General features: G+C 41.3%; 1 protein-coding gene across 17 annotated transcripts in view; it reads right to left on the minus strand.

The window, feature by feature from the left end:
• The window catches only part of ARHGEF11 (Rho guanine nucleotide exchange factor 11), a 115323-nt gene extending 94341 nt beyond the window's left edge, over positions 1-20982 (minus strand). For 8 of the 17 annotated variants that reach the window (XM_036015630.1, XM_036015635.1, XM_036015637.1 and 5 more), the window contains exon 1: positions 19513-20978. In XM_036015630.1, coding sequence (XP_035871523.1) covers positions 19513-19544 — 32 coding nt within the window. In that variant the 5' untranslated portion in view covers positions 19545-20978. Of the gene's footprint in view, positions 1-19512 lie in introns of all 17 variants that reach the window. The other 9 variants (XM_036015634.1, XM_036015636.1, XM_036015629.1 and 6 more) reach the window with 3 other exon arrangements.
• Between the last annotated feature and the right edge of the window lie 4060 nt (positions 20983-25042).

Here is a 25042-nt window from a genome sequence, read left to right on the forward strand (position 1 = left end):
CTAAAAATGGAACTGCCTTTTGACCCAGCAATTCCATTGCTGGATTATACCCTAAGAATTCTCAAACACCAATTCAAAAGAACCCATAAACCCCAATGTTCATAGCAGTGCAATTTACAATAGCGAAGTGCTGGAAACAGCCTAAGTGCCCATCAGTAAATGAATGGATCAAAAAACTGTGGCACATTTACACAATGGAATACTATGCAGCAGAAAGAAAGAGGGAACTCCTACCCTTCGCATGGATGGAAATGGAGAGCATTATGCTAAGTGAAATAAGCCAGGCAGTGCATGACAAATACCATATGATTCACCTACAAGTGGAACCTAATCTACAAAACAAACAAGTGAGCAAAATCGAACCAGAGACGTGGAAATAAAGAACAAACTGATAGTAATCAGAGGGGAAGGGAGAGAGGGATAACAGGGGAAAGAAGGGGAAGGGTTGTCAAGGGACATGTATAAAGGACCCATGGACAAAGACAATGGGGTGGAGGGGAGGACTGAATGAGTAGTGGGAGTGGTAAGGGTGGGGAGAGTAATGGGGAGAAAATGGGGATGCCTATAACTGAACAACAATAGAAAAGGCTTAAAAAGTTTAATACATAAAAAACAAACAAAAGGAGATAGAAAGCATAAAAAGAAGAAATCAGAAATTAATACAATAATGGAAATAATGAATATATCAGAGCAGCAATTTCAATCTTCTAATTTCATGGCACACATAAGCTAATAACTAAAATTCTTCAGCATACCAAAACATATATTTTTTGTTGATCTGACAAAAATAGGTATAATTTTGATTCATTCATACCGGACGGCTACTGCTGTGTTGGCTGCTGTCGTTTTTTAAATTTGACAATCTAAGGGAAAATGTCCTTCACTAAACAGTCAGACATTGTTTTGTCAGTCAGTGCATGTTTTAAATATTCTCATGGCACACTAGTTGAAAATCACTGCAATAAAAGAAATTAACAGCATATTAGATGAAGCAAAGGATCATCTTTGGAAGACAAGGTAGAGGAAAACACCCAAACAGAAGAGCAAAATTAGAAAAAAGAATAAAAAATAATAAGGATACTATAAGGGAACTTTGGGGCAACATCAAGTATATGACATCAAACATAACAAGATTCGCATCATGAGGGTGCCAGAAAGAGAAGAGAGAGAGCAAGGGATTGAAAACATTTCTGAAGAAATAATGACTGGAGTGGCTCAGTTGGTTGGAGTGCTGTCCTGTACACCAAAAGGTTGTAGGTTCAATCCCCAGTTAGGGCACATGACTAAATTGTGGGTTTGATCCCTGGTTGAAGCATGTAGGGGAGGCAACTGATTGATGTTTTTCTCTCACATCGATGACTCTATCTCTGTCTCTCTGTCTCAAATAAACTTATCCTTCCTTGAGAATAAAAAAAAGAAAATGAAAAAAGAAATGATTGAAAACCTCCCTAACCTGGTAAATACACATACAAGTTCAGGAAGTGCAGAGTCCCAAACAAGATGAACCCAAAAGAGGCCCACAACAAGACCATCATAATTAAAATGTCAAAGGTTAAAGACAAAGAGAGAATCTTAAAAGCAACAAGAGAAAAGCAGTTAGTTATCTACAAGAGGACCCCCATAAGATTGTTAACTGATTTCTAAACAGAAATTTTGAAGGCTAGAAGGGATTGTCAAGAAATATTCAAAGTGATGAAAAGCAAGGACCTACAATTAAGATTATATTACCCAGCAAGGCAATCATTTAGAATTGAAGGAGAGATAAAGAGCTTTCCATACAAGAAAAAGCTAAAGGAATTCATCAGCACCAAACAAGTATTATATGAAATGTTTAAGAAAAAAGATTAAAAATATGAGTAAGAAAATACTAGAAAAAAATTCTGAGACAGGTAAACACGTAACAAAAAAGTTAAACAGCAAAAGTACAAGGATCAAGTGTAATTACAACAGTGAATTAAGGGATACACAAACAAAAGAAAAAATAACAAAAACAAGCATGAAGGGGGTGAGTAATAATTGCAGTAATTTTAGAAGGTGTTCAAACTTAAGCGACCATCAACTTAAAATGGATTGCTATAAACACAGCTTGGTATATATGAAGCATATTGTAACCATAAACTACAAATCTGTAAGAGATACACTAGAAATAAAGAAATCCACATACAACACCACATACATTAACATACAAGAGAAGAGAGGAACAGAGAATTAACAAAAAACAATCAGAAAACAATAAAATGGCACTAACTACATATCTATCAATAATTACTTTAAAAGTAAATGTATTAACTGCTCCTATCAAAACCGAATGATAAAGACAAGGTACATATATACAATGGAGCATTATTCAGCCATTAAAAGAATGAAATCTTATCATCTGTGACAATGTGATGGACCTAGAGGAAATTATATTAAGTGACATAAGTCAGACAAAGAAAGACAAGCATCATGATTTCACTTCTACGTGGAATCTAAAAAACAATATAAACAAAAGAGAGACAAATTGGTAGAAACAGGAAACAAACTAATGGTTGCCAGATGGGAGGGAGTCTGCCGGGCTGGGTGAGAAAGGTGAAGGGATTAAGTACAAATTGGGCCCTCGCTGGTGCAGCTCAGTGGGTTGAGTGTTGGCCTGCAAACAAATGGTTCAATTCCCAAGCAGGGCACATGCCTAGGTCCCTGATAGGGGGTATGTGAGAGGCAACCACACATTGATGTTTCCCTGTCTTTCCTCCTCCCCTCTCTAAAAATAAAAATAAAGTAAAATCTTTAAACAAAACAAGCAAAAAGAAATACAAGTTGGCAGTTACAAAATAATCACAGGGAATGTAAAGTATAGCTTAGGGAATATAGTTAATAATGTAATAACTACATGGTGTCAGGTGGGTACGACTTACTGGTGGATCACTCTGTAAGTTACATAAATATCTAACCACTATGCTGTTCATCTGAAACTAATAATGAATGTTGAATATAATTCAAAAATTCAAAAAATAAAACCCCCTTGTACATGCTAAAGCAGTGAATTTTATGGTATGTGAATTGCATCTTAATAAACCTCTTAACTAGAAATTTGTATCCACTGATTTTGTACACCTTCACTGAACATACACTACACACACAGTCCCTCCGAGGCACTACGGAGCACACAAAGATCAGGCCTCCGAGTAGCCTAAGGGTGCCACACTAACTGCTCCGTGGAAGAGTGCTGAGTCACTTCTGAGATTTTATGTTTCCCAACCTCACTGAACTTTTCTGGTCCCAGAGTGTGTGCAATTCTTTCCCCATCATTAACCAACGAGGAAGCAAAATAAAAGAGGGGAGTTACCATCTTCTTGGATATGAATGCAAACCTCAGGTCCAAAAGGCACCAGGGACAAGGAAATCTTATTGGGAAGAGATTAAAAACTCAACAGACTTGATTTCTGATTTATGGATCTCTTTTCCTAGAGGGCACCTTCCACGTCTGTCAAGCAAACCTGATCACTGGCTCCCTTACAAGATTTATACATTTTTACCACTAAGCTTTGCCAGAGGTACATGAAAATGGAAACAGCACTAGGCTAGGGCTCAGTAGGCACAGTTTTTTGTTTTTTGTTTTTTAAATCCCAACTCCATTCCTTACTAGTTTACAGACTTTAGGCAAATCACTAAAGCCTCCCTGAATTTGTTTCCCCATTTATGATATGGGAATTTTATAATTTCTATAAATACTTGCCTGGAGTATTTTAGTAAGATAATGGACAAAAACACTTTATAAACTATATATTGTGCTACAGAAACAGAAAGGTGTACCATCATATGGCACTTATATCTCAGTCCTAAAATTTCCATCCTTCTCTCCCCATCAACTTAAAAAAATAACTTCTCCCATTTGTTTCCAGCTTCCAGAGGCACGTGCGTATCTTGGGCTGTGGTTTTGTCTTCCATTATCAGAGCCAGCAGCGTAGCATCTAACCTCCTCCATGACCTCTGCTTCCGTTCTCATCTTTGATTGTGGCCCTCCTGCTTCCTTCTTATAAGGACCCCAGTGATGTCACTGTCCACCTGGGTTATCTAGGACCACCTCTTACCTCAACATCTTTAATCACATCTGCAAAGTCAGATTCACAAGTTCTGGGGAAAAAAACATGGACTTCTTGGGGCCATTACTCTGTTGACCGCATCTTTCCAGACTGAAGAATTCCAGCTGTGATTTGGGAGGGTCCCTGAGAAACAGGATGGCGAGTAGTTCAACATATGCCTGTGCCTCAAAGAGCTGAGTTCTGCCTCAGAATTCGTGCTCTTGGACAGCTGTGGGGTTTGTTCTAATTATCCACAGAAACTCAATCGTGGGTATTGCTTCTCAGGGTGGAGTGTAAATTCATTTTTTAATGAAATCTCTGGCACTTGCTTTGCTGTAAAACGACAGAGAAGATGGCTCTGCACTTCCGAAACTCAGAACAGGCACTGAATGTCTGACGTGGTCCCCCGTTTTTGTAAAGCATTTGTGTCCACAGGAAACATATTTAGAGCCCTGTACAGCAATGTTCACGACACCAGTGGGGGTGACGGCACTGCTGACAACACCTGGTTTTCCTTTTTTCTTTCTTTCTTTTTTAAGATTTTATTTTTATTTTTAGGGAGGGGAAGGGAGGGAGAAAGAGAGAAATATCAATGTGTGGTTGCCTCTCACACACCCCCAAATGGGGACCTGGCCCACAACCCAGGCATGTGCCCTAACTGGGAAATGAACTGGCAACATTTTGGTTTGTAGGCTGGTGCTCAATTACTTGGCCACACCAGCCAGGGCTCCACATTTTTCTTTAGGACTATATTTTATAACTAGCATGTCTTGTTTTTATAGATACAATGAAATCATTATTTTAAAGGAAAAAACCCTGACTTTTCCCCTTGACCCTCTTTTCTTTAATCCTGTCACATATCCCCTCTTGTCTCTCCTACAGCAGTTATGCACACATATTTTACTAAATTCATTTATGCTTTTGATCGTAACTAATAGTTACGATCTATGAGTAGTTGTATACACTTACTTGTCTTCCTTAAATGGAATGTAAGTTTTATCTGTCCCCAGTGTCTAGAACACAGCTTAACATTTACTATGTATTTAGTAAGTATGTTGAATGAATAAAAAAATTCCCATATCCCAGACCAGCAAATGGGAGGCAGGATCTTAACAAGGGAGTGGGCTCTTCTCCCATGCCTTGCTCAGTCCCTTCTTGATCTTCCAGGCCTCAAGTTCAAACACCTGAACTAAAGCAGAAGTAGAGCTATTAGCGCTAGGCTAGGTACAGCTAAAAGAACTAGGATTTCTTCTGGGTTTCTAATTACTTAATTAAACCATCCTAAGGCCTAAAAGTGGGGTTTAGGAAACCCTCTGACCTTGTTCTACACCTACCATTATCCACTGACCCACATCTATACCTCAGACTCCCGGGACCGCTGGTTGGGAGAACTTACGAAGTTTTCTAGAAATTATGAGAAACAACCCAACGAGAAAGGGAGAGACTAAGGTTAGGGCACTCTTGGAAACCTTAGTAGTGTGGTCCCTGAACCGCATTTCGAGAGAAGTGACAAAGACCCTGGAACCGCATGGGATCCCTATTCTTATCCTGTGAGCAGGGAAGCTAGTGGTGGTGGTGTGGGCTGCTACTCTGCAGACCTGTGATCTAGAGATGTAAGCTTTTTTGATACAGGAACCACTTTTCAAGAATTCTGCTAACATTCTAAAAGAAATCAATGACATGAAAAATTCAGAATCTGGGGACAGTTTGGGGAACATTAGGAAATTTGTTCTCAATCCAAAACTAAATTACTGAAACTATATATATTTGATTTTGACGTCTGCTATAAAATTTGACATTTAAGATTTTTTCAAATATATTTTATTGATTATGCCATTAGTTTATTCCCCCCCTTTATTCTCCTCTACCCTATATACCCCCTCCCCCACTTTAGTTTATGTCCTTGAGTCATAAATATAATTTCTTGGGCTTCCACTTTTCCTATACTATTCTTAACCTCCCCCTATTTTCTACCTACCATTTATGTTACTTATTCTTTGTACCTTTCCCCCCTCCCCCTCCCCTGTTGATAACCCTCCATGTGATCTCCATTTCTGTGATTCTGTTCCTGTTCTAGTTGTTTGCTTTTGTTTTTGTTTTAGGTGTGGTTAATAACTGTGAATTTACTGTCACTTTATTGTTCATATTTTTATCTTCTTTTTCTTAGATAAGTCCCTCTAACATTTCATATAATAATGGCTTGGTGATGATGAACTCCTTTAACTTGACCTTATCTGAGAAGCACTTTATCTGCCCTTCCATTCTAAATGAAAGCTTTGCTGGATAGAGCAATCTTGGATGTAGGTCCTTGCCTTTCATGACTTGGAATACTTCTTTCCAGCCCCTTCTTGCCTGCAAGGTCTCTTTTGAGAAATCAACTGACAATCTGATGGGAACTCTATAGGTAATAGTCTCCGTTTCTCTTGCTGCTTCTAAGATTCTCTCCTTATTTTGAATCTTGAATAACTTAATTATGATGTGCCTTGGCATGTTCCTCCTGAGGTCCAACTTCTTTGGGACTCTCTGGGGTTTCTGGACTTCCTGGAAGTCTATTTCCTTTGCCAGAATGGGGGAGTTCTCCTTTATTATTTGTTCAAATAAGTTTTCCACTTGTTGCTCTTCCTCTTCTCCTTCTGGCACCCCTATAATTCAGATGTTGGAATGTTTAAAGATGTCCTGGTGGTTCCTAAGTCTCTCCTCATTTTTTCTGAATTCTTGTTCCTTCATTCTTTTCTGGTTGGATATTTCTTTCTTCCTTTTGGTCCACTCCATTGATTTGAGTCCTAGTTTCCTTCCCATCACTATTGGTTCCCTGTACATTTTCTTTATTTCACTTAGCATAGCCTTCATTTTTTCATCTAATTTGGGACCAAATTCAACCAATTCTGTGAGTATCCTGATTACCAGTGTTTTGAACTATGTATCTGATAGGTTGGCTATCTCTTCATCACCTAGTTGTATTTTTTCTGGAGCTTTGATCTGTTCTTTCCTTTGGGCCATTTTTTTTTTCTTGTTGCGCCTGCTACATAGTTTGGGGTGGAACCTTGGGTGTTCACCAGGGCAGGGTATTCCACAAGGCTTCTTTGCGATGCTGTATGAGGGAGAGGGGTATGAGAGGGAACAATGGTGCTTGCTCTGCTCTCTCCTGGATTTCAGTCGCTTCCCCCACTACCCACAAGCAAAGTGGGCCCTTCTGGTGCTGATTCTCAGTGGGTGGGTTTGTGTACATTCTAGGGCCCTGTGGGTCTCTCCAACGGACTCTCCTGTAAGGCTGGGAGTCTTTCCCACTGCCCCAACCCCCACAGGTGTTTTCAATGAGTGGTTTGAGGCTTTATTTCCTTGTGCTGGAGCTCTGGCCGGTGTGATCCGCCTCATTCTCCAACCGATCCTCCCAGTTTATCTGCATGTGAATGTGGGACCACTGGCTCCACTAGCTGCTGCCTTGCTAGCCAGCCACCATCTTGCGCGCCCAGGTCCTCCAGCCACTGCCTTGCCGCGAGTCCTCTCCATCTGCTTGCGCGTCTCCGCCTCTCCTACCGGTCTGGATGAATGTTTTTTCTTTAACTCCCTGTTGTGGGACTTCCATAGAGTTCAATTTTCTGTCACTTCTGGTTGTTTTTTGTTTCTAAATTGTTGTTGTCCTTCTTTTGGTTGTAAGAAGAGGCACAGTGCCTACGCCTCCATCTTGGCCGGCTGGAAGTCTGACATTTAAGATTATTTTCTGACCTCTTTTTTTTTGGCTTCAGTTTACTTTTGCAATTACAAAAAATCCTGTAAACCCACTCATCCTTGAAGATCTCTAGCTGACAGGATTTATTTGCACCTATGTCAGTGATAGACAGAAAAGGGCTAAACAACGCTTCATAGATGAAGGGCCCAGAAATTCTGCTTTAGTTAGCTTACCTATTTCAATTCAATTTATTTAACCAGTATTCACTGAATGTCTACTCTATGGCAGGCACTAGGTTAGGTGTCAAGGTTACAGAGTGACCAGCCTTTGCCCCGAAGGTGTTCAAATCTACTGAAGAAATTCACAACAAAGAGTGGAACCACTAATGGAAAAGTTTTGGAATAGACAGTTTACAACAAAAGTTCTGTAATGAGAAGGTAAAATGAGCTCACAAAGAGCACGGATGTGGTAAGGCTCTTTAAGTATGGATTACCTGGGACACTGTCAAAATACAAATTCTTAGGCCCCAAACACAATCCAAATTTAGTCAGAAATCTTGAGGGTGGGGCCCAACAATTTGTATTTTAACAAACTCTCCAGATGATTTGCATGTGTCCAGAAGACTGAAACCTCTGACTACAGGCAACCTCTTCCTACCTTAAAAAATAAACTCAAAGTACTGATGACATGGACCAGGAGCTACATTTTCTTCTCCTCTTCTTTCTGACCAAACTCCATAAAAGAATTGACTAGACTGTCTCTCACCATTTTCTCACCTCCTCATTTCAACCCACTGCAAACTGGCTTCTGCTCCCTCTTCACCCTGCTCCCCTCCACTCCTGCCTAGAGGCCATGAAATCCTTCTAGTTACTAAATCCAGACATTTTTCTATCCTTCCTATCCTTCCCCTCTTGGGAGCATCTGACACTGCTGATCTTCCCGCCCTTCATTTCTGAGATTCCACATGCCCTGGCTCCTTCTGTTTCTCCCCCACTCCCTTATAGTCTTTTCTATGGGATCCTCTTCCTTTGCCTCACATTCAAATGTAATGCCTCTCAGGGCTCTGTCCAAGCCTCTCTTCTCATCTTCCACACGGTCCTTGGACAGTCTCATGCTTCCATTATTCTGTCTAGGTGGTGATAATCCACAAATGTGATTCTTTGTCCCAGAACACTTTCCTATCTCCAGACCTATATATGCAGCTAGCTACCTGAACATCTTCCCTCCGATCTCTCACAGGCACTTCAAACTCACCATGTCCAAAAGTTTGCTGACCTACCTCATTCCCTCAATCACACTCTTCCTTTTGAGTTCCTTTTTTTCATTGAGTAGTACCACCTAGTAGCCCAGGCCAAAAATAAGGGTGTCATCCTTGACCTACATTCTCCTCACAACCCTCTCCCTTCACATAACATAACCAACAACTCATCTCTAATCCTTCATTTTTCACCATCTACAATGTCACATCCCTAGTAAGAGGCCACCTTGACTTTATGCCCAGATGACCTCAGTGGTCTCCTAATACATCTTCCCTCTCTCTGTTCTTTCATTCTTTTAAGCTAACCATCTACACTAGAGATAGGGCAATCTTGTTTTCTTAAAAGCATATCTGATCATGTCAACTCCTACTTAAAGTCTTGCAATGGTCCTATACTGCCCTCAGGATAAAGTCCAAACTCTAACATGGAGGATTACATGGTCCAAAGGCCCCTGCTCTTACCTTGTCTCCAGTTTCATTTAATTAATTGTTCTATGATCTTGCCATGGATCACTGCTACTTTTAATTCCCCCCACACTGTGCCCTTTATTGCCTTTAGTCTTCTGAATGTGCTGTTCCCTCTGCTTGCTCTTGCTTGTACTTCCCCCCTCTCAAGCATGGCTCTCATTTTAGGCCTCAACTAGAAGGTCTCCTTGCCCAAGGAACTTTTACCATCTTGCTCACAAGCTTCAACTGACTTCACAGAAGAGAGTTCAGGATGTGATCACACAACCCCTGCTTACTTTGTCTCTCTGCACAAAACTACACTCTCCTTGAGGGCAGGGAATGCAACTTACTCCCATGGAATCCAATGCCCTAAGGCGCACCACGGAAGTAAGGATCTGTTAAATGGACTAACCTTCTTATTTGGTGGGTAGCATGAATATCCCTAAACCTCAGACCCTGTCCCTGTGAAGACATGAAAACCCTAGTCATTTTTTGCTCCTCTCGCTAGGGCTCTGAGGAGAAAAGGATATGCGGTTCTAGCCTCATACAAGGTCCCATTCACAAAGCTATTTACTACACTCTCTCCAGCACCTCCCCGCAGAACAACAGTGGCCTTTCTCTGCAGTAGCAGTCTCTTAGAGGGAAGCTTCTGAAGACTGAGTTCTGGGAAATAAATGGGGCCAGCCTGGGGCAGGCAGGACAATAGCAGGGTGGGCCCTGTGCCCCTCAGACTCCTGTAGGGAAAAGCAGCCCAGAAAGCAGGCTGCCAATGGGGAAATCCCCCAGTTGTGAGAAGCTGAAGAGAAGCAATCACAACAAGGCTGCTCTGTCTCTAGATGAAATACCAAGTGCCTAGAGACCTAGCACCCAGGAAAACAAAAGGAATCCTTGATCTCAGTTCCTGGCAGCAATGTTTAGATTGCTTTATTGCAATCCCTTGGCTAGGCATGGAGGGAACTGGAAATATCAAGAATGAGCAAGAGTTCAAGTCAGGAAACAGTCCATAGAGACGTAACTCATATAAAGAGAACTAAACAAGGCACTAGAAGGTAATCCAGAAAAATGAAGAGACATCACTTCTGAACCCTGAATAGTAAGATACGACATAATAACCAACATAAAACATAGAAAAAAACAGAAGAGCACCAACATTTATTTATAACAGTTTACCACATGCTGGCTATTCTATTAGAACTTTTACATAAATTATTTTATACAGTCCTGGTTGGTGTGGCTCAGTGGACTGAGTGTCAGCCTGCAAACCAAAGAGTCGCTGGTTCAATGTCAGGGCACACACCTGGGTTGCGGGCCAGGTCCCCAGTAAGGGGCGTGAGAGAGGCAACCATACATTGATGTTTCTCCCCCTCCCTTCCCCTCTCTCTAAAAACAAACAAACAAATAAATAAAATCCTTAAAAAATTATTTTATACAAATAAAAGAGCTGAATCACCATATGTATATAACAAAGGAATGTTGAATAAAATACATAGTTTGATATTAATCAGAAAAGGTTTCCCTGAAGGAAATAAGTCTAAATGACTTGTGGGGAGGAAGAGAACACTCATGTAAAGATGTGAAAAGAGTGATGTGGGCCCAGGAAACAGGCTAGTCTAACTGAAGTCGGGTGGCAGGTGCAGTGATCAGGAAGAAGTCATGAATCCCAAACCAGGAAGATTGTATTGGGAAGGAAGGACACTGAAGGTTTCTAGCAAAGAATTACTTTAGGAGGAGATCTTATGAACGTGACTTTTAACTACTGTCCTGTGTTTGTTCAGTATGTTTCCAGAACCATGCCTCTTAGTCCTTAGTTTAGAATCAGCAAAGGACTGAGCACCCAAACACAGCTCTTCTACTGGTAGATGAGGAAAGCTCAGGTCAATCTGGAGTCCTCGCCAAACTAAAAGCCTAAACAACATTCACTGTATGTCTGGCAGTATAGAATTCACAGAATGCTTTTACACAGATCATCCTGATCACACAGTTAGTGGCTGAGCTGGGGCTCACAGGAAGATCTCTCAACATCCAATACTTTTTACAATTATGCCACTAGGGGCCCTGGAGAGACAGCTCAGCTGGTTAGAGCATCATCTCAATATGCCAAGGTTGTGGGTTTGATCCCTGGTCAGGGCACATACAAGCATCTACCAATGAATGCATAAATAAGTGGCATAACAAATCAATGTTTCTCTTTCTCCCTCTAAAATCAATAAAAAAAATTATGCCATTAGAGTGGTTTGCAGAAATATCCCTTCAACCCTGGAGTTTGATCTCTATGTGAAACTGGGGAATGATTCATTAATCAGAATCCATAAATATATGCTAATCATTTCAAATCATGACTCAAAACCCTAAGGGATCTCCCAGAATTCACTCCCATTCTCTCACTCCCCTTAAAAGACTGCACTGAAGAACTCCAATAAAACTATTTGGTACAATGCAGGTTGGTGCAGCCACTGGGGAAAGCAGTATAGAGTTAACTCAAAAATTAAAAATGGAACTGCTTAGTGACCTAGAGATTCCACTTCTAGGAATGTATCTGAAGAAACCCAAAACACTAATTTGAAAGAATATATTACCCCTATATCATTGCAGCATTATGTACAATAGTCAAGATTTGGAAGTAGTCCAAGGGTCCATCAGTAGATGAGTAGATATACTAGCTAGGGTACATTTACACAGTGGAATACTACTCAGCTGTAAAAAGGAAGAAAATTTTACTCTTTGCAACAGCATGGATAGACCCAGAGAACATTATGCTAAATGATATAAGTCATCCAGAGAAAGACAAGTACCATATGATCTCACTCACATGTGTAATCTAATGAACAAACTGAACTAATAGGCAGAATTAGAGACAGACTCATAGATAAGAGAGCAGGACATGGACAATAGTGTGGTGACCGCAGGGGTGGGAGTAGATGGAGGTGGAAGAAGGTGTGGGGGGGAATAGATGGTAATGGAAAAAATACAATAAAATAATAACAAAAATAAAAACTATTTGGTAGAAATGGCTTAACCTAAGGGTCTTAGCAAATTAATTACCATTTGATACGCCGCATTCAGCAAATTGCTGGGTACCATGGGAGAAAAGTAACTTGTTAATGATGGTCTTATTCTCTCCAGCAATAGTACTACCCTTCTCATCAGTCAGTCTCAGCAACTTGGGAATCAAATTTGAGTCACCTTTAACATACCCTGCTGATTTTCTTTCCAAACTGCCTTACAAATCCTGCCCCTTTTCTTTTTCCCACATTATCTTTTCGCTGAGAATGCTGCAAAACTCCCCCCTGGCCCTCTTGGGCCAAGCTCTCTTTGCATCTACATATTAATAACAGAATTCTCTCTTAAACACGATTTTTTATCACTATATATTACATAAGCCTCACTGGCTCCCTTTTTCCTGCCAAATCCATTTACCCTCTCCCATACCTTGACAACATAATTTCTCTCTGCTCCACAAAGACCAATAATCTTACCATCCTGAGACTACTCCATGCCCGGTTCTACCCCAGAACCTTTGCTTACATTGTTCCTCTTGTCTGAGATGCCCCCCTTTCTTTCTTCCACCTAAATAATTTCTAACTACTTCTCCCCTGCCAATTCTCATGAGCACCAACTTTCTACTCTAAATATACCTTTTTGGTAGACATCAAGATTCGGCAATTATGTACCATCTGCTTATTGTTTTGTGTTGTGTTGTTAATAACATTTCCCAACAAGAATGTAAGCTCTACATTCTTGCAAATTATCTCCCAGAACACCAAGAACTGAGCTGAGCATGGAGCTCTTTAATAAATATTTGCAGTCCAACCAATTGATTGTAAGTGCCACAGACCATAGGTTATCACTTGGAAGGTTGCTAGGTTGGTTTAGTTCCCTCTGGGATTTGATGCCATGCCATGACTGGTAAGACCACAGATTTTATCACACCAGTTTCCAGTAGCTTAAAATACTGGAGGAGAAAAGTGCTACAAATCAAGACTCTGAAATCACTTCACTGTAACTTTCCAAAGCCCCCACTTCCTACTAAGACATGAATTTCTTAGTTTGCTGTTCTTCAGAATGAGGGGGAAAATCTTGAAATAGTCAATACAGATGATAGCCCCCCCCCTAAAAAATGAAGATGATAGAGGGATATTAGTGACTTTAGGGCCTATACTGAAATCAGAATAAAAAGACAAAAAATAGACTTAAGTTACAGCAAAGGAAAGTTTGGTATCCAAAAGAATTTAAAACTATTGAACTCACAGAATCACCTTCCACAAAACATCACTGAAAATGACCCTCAACTCTTTCAAATAGCTCAAGAGATACTCTATTTGAAATCAGGAGGAAAGGGCACGGTGATCCCCTAAGACTTCAGCAATTTTCTCTCAAATCTGCAATTGTTTTGGAACCTCAAATCTGGGTGTTTCCTCTAGACCTTGAAAACAAAACACCTTCCAAATCCTACTCCAATTCTGTTAGGGGCTATAGACTACCCAGCCTCTCCCCACATTTCCACATCACTGTACTCCCACTTTCCCCTCCCATTTCATCATACAGCTCTGTACCCTGGTCTTTTCAAACATTCATTTCACTGGTTTTCAGGAAGGCCAGATAAGGACTGCTGGGAATAAAAGTCCAGGCTCACTGCAAGAAAGGACACATGACCTTAAGTTTCCACAGGCTCAAAGAATCTAATAGCTAGAAGGAATCAAATCTTAGAGGCTGGCTAGTCTAATCCACTCATCTAGTAAGTCAGATGCCAGTTTCTTCCCTCAGAACTCCAAATCTTTCACAGGAGATCTAACATGACCTTTAATAAAAGTAATGGTACTCTTTTCTTTTCCGATCAGAAGCTGCAACTTCTTCAGTCTTGCTCACCCCCGTGGGGCAAAAGAGTGACCCTGGATGCCACTAGCAAGTCTATACTTGAGCTTTTCCCCAATACAGAGATTGAGGAAGGGAAGAACATGCAGTTCATGGAGAAAAGGGTTTTCAAATCACATGATAAATCTTGGAATTAAATTTTAAAAATAATAAACCAGTAAAATGGAGTTTTAAAGGCAATGTCACTATGAAGGTGTGAAGCAGACTCAGTCAATGTTGATTAAACTAATTCCTCTTATGTTTTATGGAATTATACAGTTAACAAAGCTCCTTCACATATATCAGTCAGAATCCCAGACCTTCAAAGCAATATGGACACTACCCAAAAGTTTCCAAACTCTATTCCATGGAGGTTATGAGTTTTCAGAACATCTTTGTCATTATACTAATTTGGGGATTAGCTATGTGCTCTTCACAGAAGGTTTTTTTTTTAAATTTCTGATGAATTCTGTCATTTAACTTTTTGCATTTTTTGTCTACTCCAAATGGGAAGACAGAGACTCTGATAGTACTTAGACCATTACAAAAAAACTAAATAAATTTGTTAATCAAAGGGTGCTCTTTCAGAAATGTTTTTAAGTATCTGAGGTTAAGCAAAGCCAGCTCCTGCTCAAGATGGTGCTTAATTGCTAAGAGCTCATCTGCAAATCCCCGACATCTCTCATTTCATGCCCAGCTAGGAGTAGAGCACAGTTTACAGAAGGCTCAGAATTTCAGGGGACTTACTGCTTGCAGCTCTGGATACCCAACACTGTTCTGGAAGGCCAAACTTTTAAACTAGGAGAAACGCAGCTGAATTTCTGGTGATTTCTTGATTCTAGGGCTCAATAAGAACCTGAAGCTGAGATGGGAAGCATTCCAGGAACCACTCCCCACCCCCTTCTCAGATAAGCCATCTCCTCAGCCTCAGCTACAAACCTTCCCCTCAGCCTGAGGCTCCTTCCTAGGACATGCCTACCTATCATTCTCCTCCCTTTTCTACACTCCTCCTCCTCCCTCCTCTACACACCTAGTATGAGATTTGCCTCTTCTAGGAAAAAAAAAAGTCTACAGATTGGGGAAAGGTTACATTCAATCTCAGATCCCTGATAAGAAACAGTTGCTGGGTCTGGATTTATTGAATTAGGAAGAAAGTAATATGCTTCTAAAACAAGAAAACGTCCAGAGATCCCAAACAAATCCTTTATATCTCCACCTAAGGGGGGTCAAGATAGCTGAAGCCTCCATCAAAATTCCTGGAAAGGAGGTCCAATACCCTTCTCTTCCCATATTCTTCTAGTATTATCACCCAACCCTTACCATTGGAAAAACATCCCTTCTTTCTAACCTCATGCACTTCTGCAACAAAAGACTCTGGTCACACTCTGGTTAAATTCTTCAAAATAATGGAAAGATCTTTCAGTTACTCTTAAAATGTTTTGAGCAACTTCAGAAAGTAGTGCATGAAGCTAAATCAAATCCATGTGTTTACATCTAAAATTTATATACATTTTTACAGTTTAGAAAACAATTTGAAATATATTATCCTGTTTGATTTGCTCCTTTCAACAGCTCCTTGAGAGAGATGCAATAAATGTTATAATCCTCCAATGACACACTATGTTTGTGAAAATGTTTGTGGAAATGTTTGTGAAAATGTTTATAAGCATTTCATATAAATGAGCTATTACGTTACATATGAGGAAAGTGGAGGAGGCATATGACTTGCCCAAGGTAACACAGTTAAGGGGCATGCCAGGGCTCAAATCGAGAACTCTTGGCTTAAATCCAGTACTTCTGTTTTGGTCCTCACATGAGCTATCTCTGCACAGCCAAAAGCTGTTTTGTGGATGAAAATTTTAATCCATTGGGCCATCTCAAAACATCTGCCATAAAGAATAAGGCAAACAAATATAGATGACTTAGCAAAACTCATTACCATTCCTGTAAAAATAATTCAGTATCGTTATCTCTGCTTGCAATACCAAACACATTTTTAGAAACTCTAGAGAATATATATTAATGGGCAATAAGGAACATGGACAGCTATATACTTTAGTAACCCACTTTTTCAGTAACAACTGATTAACACTAAAAGATAAAGATTAGTCCCAAACTAACGTTGGTACTTCATGTTTCTTTGAACTCAGTAATCACCCCAAGAGGGGGTTAAAGACTGCCAAATAGACATTCCGATGCTCTCTTTCTCTCTCCACAGACATCATCTCCATCATGTTGCCAACCTCCTAGAAAATACACATCACCTGGACAGCCTTCTCTGATTGACCTTACTTTAACTACATTTGAAATTAATGCATAATTGTTGAAAAATCTGAAATGGAAGAGTTTATCTTTGTTTACGTGTTCATTCATTCTAACAATCATTTCTCAATATTTATTGAACACTTACTCAACACAAAGGGCTAAGCCAGGCACACAGGATACACCTGAGCAACCAAACACAGTCTTTGCTTTTATGGAACTTATAGTAGCTTGTTGTTTTAAGTGGTTTTCAGGAATCTTAGACCTTTCCTACTTCCCCAACTAGATCACATGCTCTATGTGAGCAAGAGGTGTAAACTTAATTTTCTAAATCACTCTTATAGTACCTTATACTAGGCTCTCTATACACAGCAAAATTGATAAACTAAAAGCGAATCCTTGATTCCACAAGCAGGGCATTTCCTTCCCCTCGATCTATCCCAGTATGATGTAAGACCGTGAATTATTTACTTATCTATTTGTCCAGTAAGAATAAGTCTTTATTTATTCACTTTATTTTCCCAGGGAAAGAGGGGAAGGAAAAGGATCAGCACGTGTGTTAAAAATGATAGCTAGCAATGAAGTACCCAGCACAGCAAAATCAACCATCAAATAAACAGTCCCCAATGATGGGGATCATGAGAGCCAAAAGAGGCTGTCTCTTACAGTTCAGAAATGAGGGGAAGGGATCGGGGAGAGAACAAACAGGTACACGCTTTCCTACAGATTGTGAACTATTTAAAATCCACAGAGTTTTGAACCTGACATGTCATAAAGTCCAAAAGAATGAGCCTACAGCGAAAGGGGTAAGATCCAAAAACAAATGGAGATAACCTGAAGGGGGCCCGGGCCCTAGAAGTGATCCTCGAACGGGGAAAGGAATCAGAGTAGAAGTGGGGAGCACTCTCACCTTGCAAAGCTGCATTATGCCACAGGAGAAAATGGGACTTTAACTACAGAAATTACAGATGTGAGCCCAGGACTGTTAAAAAGTACAAGGGAATGCTGAAGAATATCTTACCCTACTTTCAAGAAGAGAGTGAAACAGTGCTGGCCACATTCCACAGGGCCAGTATACAAACCTCTTTAGACAGAGTGGGACCATAAAAAGAACCATGGATTCAGATTTAGGAGGTCTGCGTTTGAGTGCAGTTTCAGCTCTAGTCAGGTAAGATGGTTCTGGGCAAACCAGGTACCCTCTCTGAGTCTCAATTATCTCTTCTGTAAAATGGGAATAATAACCTCTGATTTGTCTGCCTCACCGAAATATCATGAGGCTCAAATGAGGTATGTTCCTATGACAGCACTTAGGAAAATGCACTGTGCTTTACAAATCCTGAGAAGACAGTGAGGATATACAAACTCCCAGAGGAGCATCTCACATCAGTGCAGGAACCCTCACTGCATCCTTCTTGCAGCCCACCCCACAGCTGGATTTCCATCTTCTCATATCTCTGAATTCAAAGAAACAGCCCACCATCCAAATCTCAAAAATGCAAGTGCACTAATTCCCAAACTCCAAAGAGGAATGAAAAGGACAGCAGGTAATCATTTCAATCCCTTGCCTTTACATGCCTCAGTTCTCTCCTTTACAAGAGGTCAAACTATAGAGAAGCCACAAAAAAGGTGAGGATGGAGGTTAGAACCAGCCACATACACTTTCTGTTCTTTGTGACTGTCTGCATCTTCCTCTGCCAAGTCAGGTCCCTCTGTCTGGGGACTGCTAAATAGGACTCTGAGGCAATAGGGGTTACTGTTTGAGGGAGACAGATTACATGCACCTTGGGGCACACTTTATAGCTAAAAAGAAATTATTAGCATGCGTTATCAAAGATTAAATGGACATAAAAAAAGCAATAATGGTCTTCTCTATCTTTGCAATAATATTTTTTCCAGGCCCAGGCCCACCATTTGCTTGCTCAGTCTCTCCATCTGTTAGGATTTATGTGCAGTACACGCAAAACAATCAATCTTCTCTCAAGATTCTCAAGGAGAAAAGTTGGCGGGGAGGGGAAGGAGAAAAAAGGCAGATAGATACCTCAGAACATTGTAAACTGTAGTGTTACCGGTAATGGGGTCGCTGGACAGACTCTGGGAGTGGAGGAGTGGCATCCTGTGCTCGCTCTAAAGGGCCAATGCATCTGCCCATCAGGCCTAATGGCCCAAAACAACTCCTTCCGGTTCTAGGCACAGGGAAGGCCGACTTTGCAAAATCAAGCCTTTTAAAAAACACCTTCAAAGTTTAATCAGCTGGTTGGCAGGTCTCAAGTGTAAACCCTCATCTTGAAGAGGAAAAAAAATCCTAATGTGACCTATTCATTTGGGAGCCATTATTAGCCCATGGTTAAAAAAATAAATCCAGCCCTGTAGGGGTGCAAAGAGTGTTTCTGTCCCATCATTCAGGTCAAGAACATCCTTTGTCTTCTAGAAACGGGACACACTTCCATCATCAAACATTCCACACATCCGCCAGGTGGAGGCCCAGGCTCCTGACAGGCCCTTTCCCCCAGCAGCTCCAACACCTAAAACCAGTCTCAATCCACCCTTGCAGACCCACATACCCTTCTCCTGGCTTCGCCCACTTCCTATTCTCCAGGCTGGCAAGTTAGGGACTCCAGCCTCTCCCCGTGGCAAAAGTCAAAGCCGACTTTGACTTTTGCAGGCTAGAGCCTAAAGGGCATTTGCCCCTCTCTCCAAGCTCCTGGCTTCACTGTCTGTTGCTGGTATTAAAAACAAAAAAACAAAGCAAAACGAAACAAAAAACTGAATTCAGATGTTTGAATATGGAACACACACAAGGAAGATAAACACACGAGCTCAGACAGTCCCCAGAGACCACTGCATGCTCCTACCCCACCATTCCACAGTCCACCCAGACCCTTCTTTTGTAACCTTTTATCAAAATGCAACCCCCTCCCTACCAGTCTTAAGTGTTGAAAAACCACATTATGGCAACCTACCTGTCTATATTCTGGGGTAACCTTACACTCATGGTTTCTCGATGTCTCCACGGTTTCAGAATCCTGTGGTACTGATGTCTTGATCAGGACTGAATCCTTGGCAATTTTTAAGAAGGTGAGAGGAGGGCCTCCCAACTTGAAGTCTGAATCCTTTTTCCTCCAGCTCTCAGGACCCTAGTAACTGAAGCTCCATTCTACTTTACCAGTTAATATGGTCTGCTTCTTAGTCCCCTTTCACCCTTCCCCCTCCTTAAAAAAAAAAAAAAGAAAAAGGCGAAAGAAAAATAAAAAACTATGACCTTAGAAACCAAAACCCAACCACAAATCTCTAAATGGTTAGTGCTATGGGCTATAAAAAATGAAATACAGAGAGGAATATGCCCTCAAAATATCAGTCTTACTGCAAAATACAGATAAAAACCATCCTTTTAATCCAGTTTTCCCAGCTGTCCTGTTGGTAAAAGCACCTCAAGCTCCAAAGGGGGAAAAAATCTCTGGTCTTCACGGCTACAATGACAACAGATACATTTGAGGGAAGAAAAAATTTATGAATAATCCGAATTGGCACCTGGAAAAAAATCTTCCAGCTGATTTGCTGGACAGTAAAAGAAAAAAATCAAACCAACAATAGCATGTAAACAAAAGCACTTCCTTCCAAGGTCCAGTACAACCCTAGGTACCAAAATTATGAATTTCCTTTAAAACCAAAAAAGCTTTTACATCAAAGGTCTGAAATTATTAATGAGCCGATCGCACTAGAAAAAAATTAAAAAACACCTGAAATGCAATGCTTTTCACCTTTAAAATGGTAGCAATAACCACAAAACAGAGAAAATCTCTGAAAATCTTCTCTCCTTTTTCTTTTCCTTTAAACTTACGTTTCTCTACCCACCCAGCCTGATTCTCAGACCCAGCCTAGGTTCGGCCTTTTTCTGAAAGACATTCCCTGAGTTAGTTCTGTTTTGCTTGTCCACATCCAGGCTCCGAATTTTCTGTTGCCTCAGCCTCCATGAAACGGAGATTTCGCTTCCTCCCGTTTAGCCCCTTCGCTCCCACTCTCCCGGCCCTGAACACTGCTCCTTATTATGAGGAGTTTGGATGATTATGTGGATCTGAGTTCGGGTGGGATTTTCTTCCACACCAGCCTCCTGGAAAAATCCGATTGCCTGCTTCTCCCGGCCTCTCTAGTCCTCCTTTGCCTAACCGCGCTGGACGGCCGGCAGCCTCGGCTCCGGCCCCCGCTCGCCCCGCGCCGGACCCTTCGCGCTCCGGCCTTGACGGCCGCGGGCTCCAGGCTGAAGCACAGGCCGGGAAGGCGGCGGCCGGCGGGCACGGGGGCGTCCGGCTCCAAGCGTCACGGGCTGCGCTCGCCTCCTTCCGGGCCCCTTCCCTTCAGCTCGCCACTCCGCCCGGCGCAGGCCCGGCCGGCCACCCCCTCCCCTCCCTCCTTCTTCCCCGCGAGCCTTTCTCCTTCCCTCGCTCCGGTGGGGGCGGGGCCGCAGGCTCCTCCTCCTCCTCCTCCTCTCCTCCTCCTCCTCCTCAGCGCAGGCCGCCGGCCTTAACCCTCGCCCGCGGCCGCGACGGAGGACGGCGGGCTACCTCCTTCCCTTCATCAGGTCGCGCAGTCTTGGTGTTCGTGGGCTCGACGGGCGGCAGGCCGGTACCTCTACAGGACTCCCAACACTCTCTGCCCCACTGGGAACCCCTCGCCGCCGCGCCTCGGCCCGCCCCCCGCGGCCCAGCGTCTCCGGCCCTGCCCCTCTGTGAGGCCTAGCTGTCCCTGGCTCCACGAGATTCACCGCTGGCCCAGCCCGTCGCCCCGCCCTGCCGGCGACCCCGGCCCCGACTCTGCGCGGTAGCTTGCGCCGCCCCCGACCCCGTCACCACCCCTGCCGCCTTCTTGCCGCTCTGCTTGGGCTGCGTGTTCCCCATTTTACTGCCCTCTGCGCAAGATTCAACCTTTGTCCCCCCGCTCCCCCTCCCGCCTGCTTCTAGGTCCCCTCCCCACGTTCCAGGTTTTACCTCTGCATTCACCAGCATCACACGGCTCTCCCACCGCCACTGCTAACCCTGTCTCCACCTCTTTTTTCATCTTATTTTTCAAAAATTTGTCGTGGCCTCCTTATTGAGCGTCAGAAGGTCTTTTGACTGTTTCCTCCCATTTCTGCGCCCTCCCCACTTCTAACACCGATCGACATTAGGGAAAGAGACCTTCGCTTGGTTGGTATTGGCATCCTAGTGTAAGGCTGTGTAAAGTGTTTTTGAACTCGATGGAAAAGGTCTTTCAAGGACCGTCCTATTTTCGTAACTCCCTCACGTAGAATCAGTTTCTAAATCTTTCCAAGAAACAGGACACTGATCAGAAAGTCCCAAGAGTTAATTATTAAAAATAATTGATGCAAAAGGAAACTTTTTCATTAGTAATGGGGAGTGAACTTTGTCTTCTTGCTTTTGTAAAATACCCTGCGGGCAGTGATGTTTGCGTGTCCTCTTCCACACCACTTTGTTCTTGGATGAAGTATATACATGGGTGTATATGTTTACCCACACGTATCCATGAGCAGTAGAGAGGGAACTGAGTGATCCTAGCAGTGTTAGAAGTGGTGGGTTTGCAAGTAGGAGAAAAAAGAAACTAACAAGCATCAGGCGAGGACCCGGAATGATCAGGAACTTCCCCTAAATTATGCCAAATGCAGGATGGCAATTAAAAGACCTGCTGCCTTCACCCCACTTCTCCAACCCCTAGAAGCATCACAGCCCAAACTGCTACTGATCTTGTTGTTTATTCCCTTCCCATACTGCCTGCAAAATGAAGCTCCCAAATGAGGACACTTCTGTGGTGATAGAACTACCACTGGTGCCAACCATTTTTCTTATGCTTTTAAAATATATGTAATATTTAAAAAACTATTTACATGTATTTTACTACCTACTGTATAAAACATGCCCGAGTAGACATATTAAAAGGTGGAAAGAAAGATGAAGTACATTTTTAAAATTACCTTTTTAGTGAAAGTTAATGGCTGTTGTAATGAAAAAATATTTGGGAAAGATTCAAATGGAAGAAGTGCATCCTTGATTGCATTTACTGATACCCATTTTCCAATCTCATTCATCATAATGCAAAGATTTTTAATTGAAATACAACTAATAAATTTACATCTTATGTCAATCAAGTCGTTCATGAATGATTGGAGGGTGTTGCATTTAAATTTTTTAACAAGTGGGTCCAAACCCACTAAGCTTTATTTAGATTTGAAAAAGATTTTTAAATTCTTTATTCTTGTTTTTCAAATGTATTGGCATAAGTTTTTATAGGTGAGACTCATTGTTTTTGATAATAAAAAAAATCACAGTGTTGGAACCATTTCCAGTCATGCATTTTCAAAGTGATTTCTCCATAAGCATAAGTTTCTTTAGAAAAGCAATGACTTCCTCATAAATTAATGGGCTGTCGTGTTCACCTTTAAGGCACAGATTATGTGGATTTTTGTTGTTTGTTTTTGTTTTTGAAAATAAGTGCTAGATAGTAAACTTGCCAGCCTTATCTCATCATAGAACACTGTAAAATAAAAATGTGTATCTCTTCTATGTTCAATATATCTTTTTAGGCCTTTCCCAGGAGATAACCAATGAATTTCTGCAAAATGAAGATTTTCATGGTCATTCTTCCTGTCTTTACTCAGAATTGTAAGGTTTGTAGCAATTAACAGAAGTATTTTGTCCAGAGGATGGCATGCATTATGAAGAAAATGAATGTCTGGCATTCATTCTTACCAGTGGTAATGTGTGGCATTACCACTGGTTCCTGGAAAAATCTCACATGTTGAAGTAATGACCCAGTAAGAGTGCTAGGTCAGTCTGTATGTTAAGGATTAGAATTAATAAAGCTTAACTAATTATTTTTCCTATAATTATGTACTATTATGACTGTATTCTCAAATACTTTATTCATGTACATGAGTGCATTTCTTTGTACACTTTGAAGACTATGGGGATGGGTTGGCTTTAGCAGGACAGAGTTTCCTGCAGTTAGCTGGCCATGTAAGCAAATTGGAAATCTCAATTTAGGGGGAAAAAAGATTGTATTTTGTCCAGCGCAGACTACATTGTAGGAATCTTGAAGCAGCTATTGGTTAATGGAAAGAGCACTAGATTAAGAGTCCTAAGAACTGAGGTTGTTTTGGGTTGCATCCTTTTCTAGCTTTGTTACCTAAGGATTAAATAAGATCAAGCATGGACTCTGTGAACTATAGAGTGCTGGGCAGGAAAACCAGGATAAATATTAAGAAGTGATATTTTGAATTGACAATAGTTCTTTTAACTTTTCCCCACAGAACTCTATTAATCAATGAATCCTTTTCTCTGCCCAACATCCTGTGGGATAGTAGGACATTAGATGTTATGACCATTAGTTAAGTTCATTTACACTCAAGGAAAAAATGACAAAGACGGGTTTTAGGTGATTTGTATGAAATCCCATTAACTGATAGAATTCATACCGTCTCATTTTTAGGAGTAAGAAGGAAAAGAAAAAACAGATATGGTCAGCTTTTATGGTTGCTCAGATGGATTCTAGAAACTGAATAGTTAATCGAATGGCTGAGGCACAGCAGTGGTATACTGGAATGGTTCACCCTGTGAGTTCTAGAGAAGCAGTTTCTCATTCATGGACAGACATCCCCAGCCCCCTACGTGTATTTTCTAGAAAGATGGACTCCTTTCGACATGCTGTTAGGGGACAGGCCTAGCAAAATAAAGTCACCATTGGAGGAAGAGTGCCACTGTTTTTTGGAGATCCTTCACCTTCTTCAACTTTTATCAATTGGAGAGATGATATGCAGAGGCTTGCTTAATTAAAGTATTGTTTAGTCCTAAAGCTGAGAACATTTTGTGGTTTATTTTTTAGCTGATTTAGATTTCTCTAGAATGCTTCTGGGTAGCCAAATTAACCAATATTAAGCATGTGTTACACACATTATTTTATTGTCACTCAGAATATTCTGTTCCCTGGCTGGCGTAGCTCAGTGGATTGAGCACAGGCTGTGAACCAAAGTGTTGCGGGTTCGATTCCCAGTCAGGGCACATGCCTGGGTTGCAGGCCACAGCCCCCAGCAACCGTACATTGATGTTTCTCTCTCTCTCTTTCTCCCTCCCTTCCCTCTCTAAAAATAAATAAATAAAATCTTAAAAAAAAAGAATATTCTGTTCATTAAACCTATTGAGTTCCCAATAAAATTTTAATATGAAATACAGGCATACCTTGTTTTATTGCTCATTGCTTTATTGTGTTTTGAAGATATTGTGGGACTTTTTTTTTTTTTTACTAATTGAATGTAAGGTATTCCAGCAAATTACAACTCACTAAAGGTTCAAATAATGGTTAGCATTTTTAAGCCATAAAATATTTTTGTTAAGATATATACCTTGCTTTTTTAGATATAATGCTGTCACACTAAAGTGTATACTTAGACTACAGTATAGTATAAACATAACTTTTATTTGTACTAGGAAACCAAAAATTAATGAG

The sequence above is a fragment of the Phyllostomus discolor genome, chromosome 14 (genome assembly GCF_004126475.2).
Source record: "Phyllostomus discolor isolate MPI-MPIP mPhyDis1 chromosome 14, mPhyDis1.pri.v3, whole genome shotgun sequence".
NCBI classification, from domain to species: domain Eukaryota; kingdom Metazoa; phylum Chordata; class Mammalia; order Chiroptera; family Phyllostomidae; genus Phyllostomus; species Phyllostomus discolor.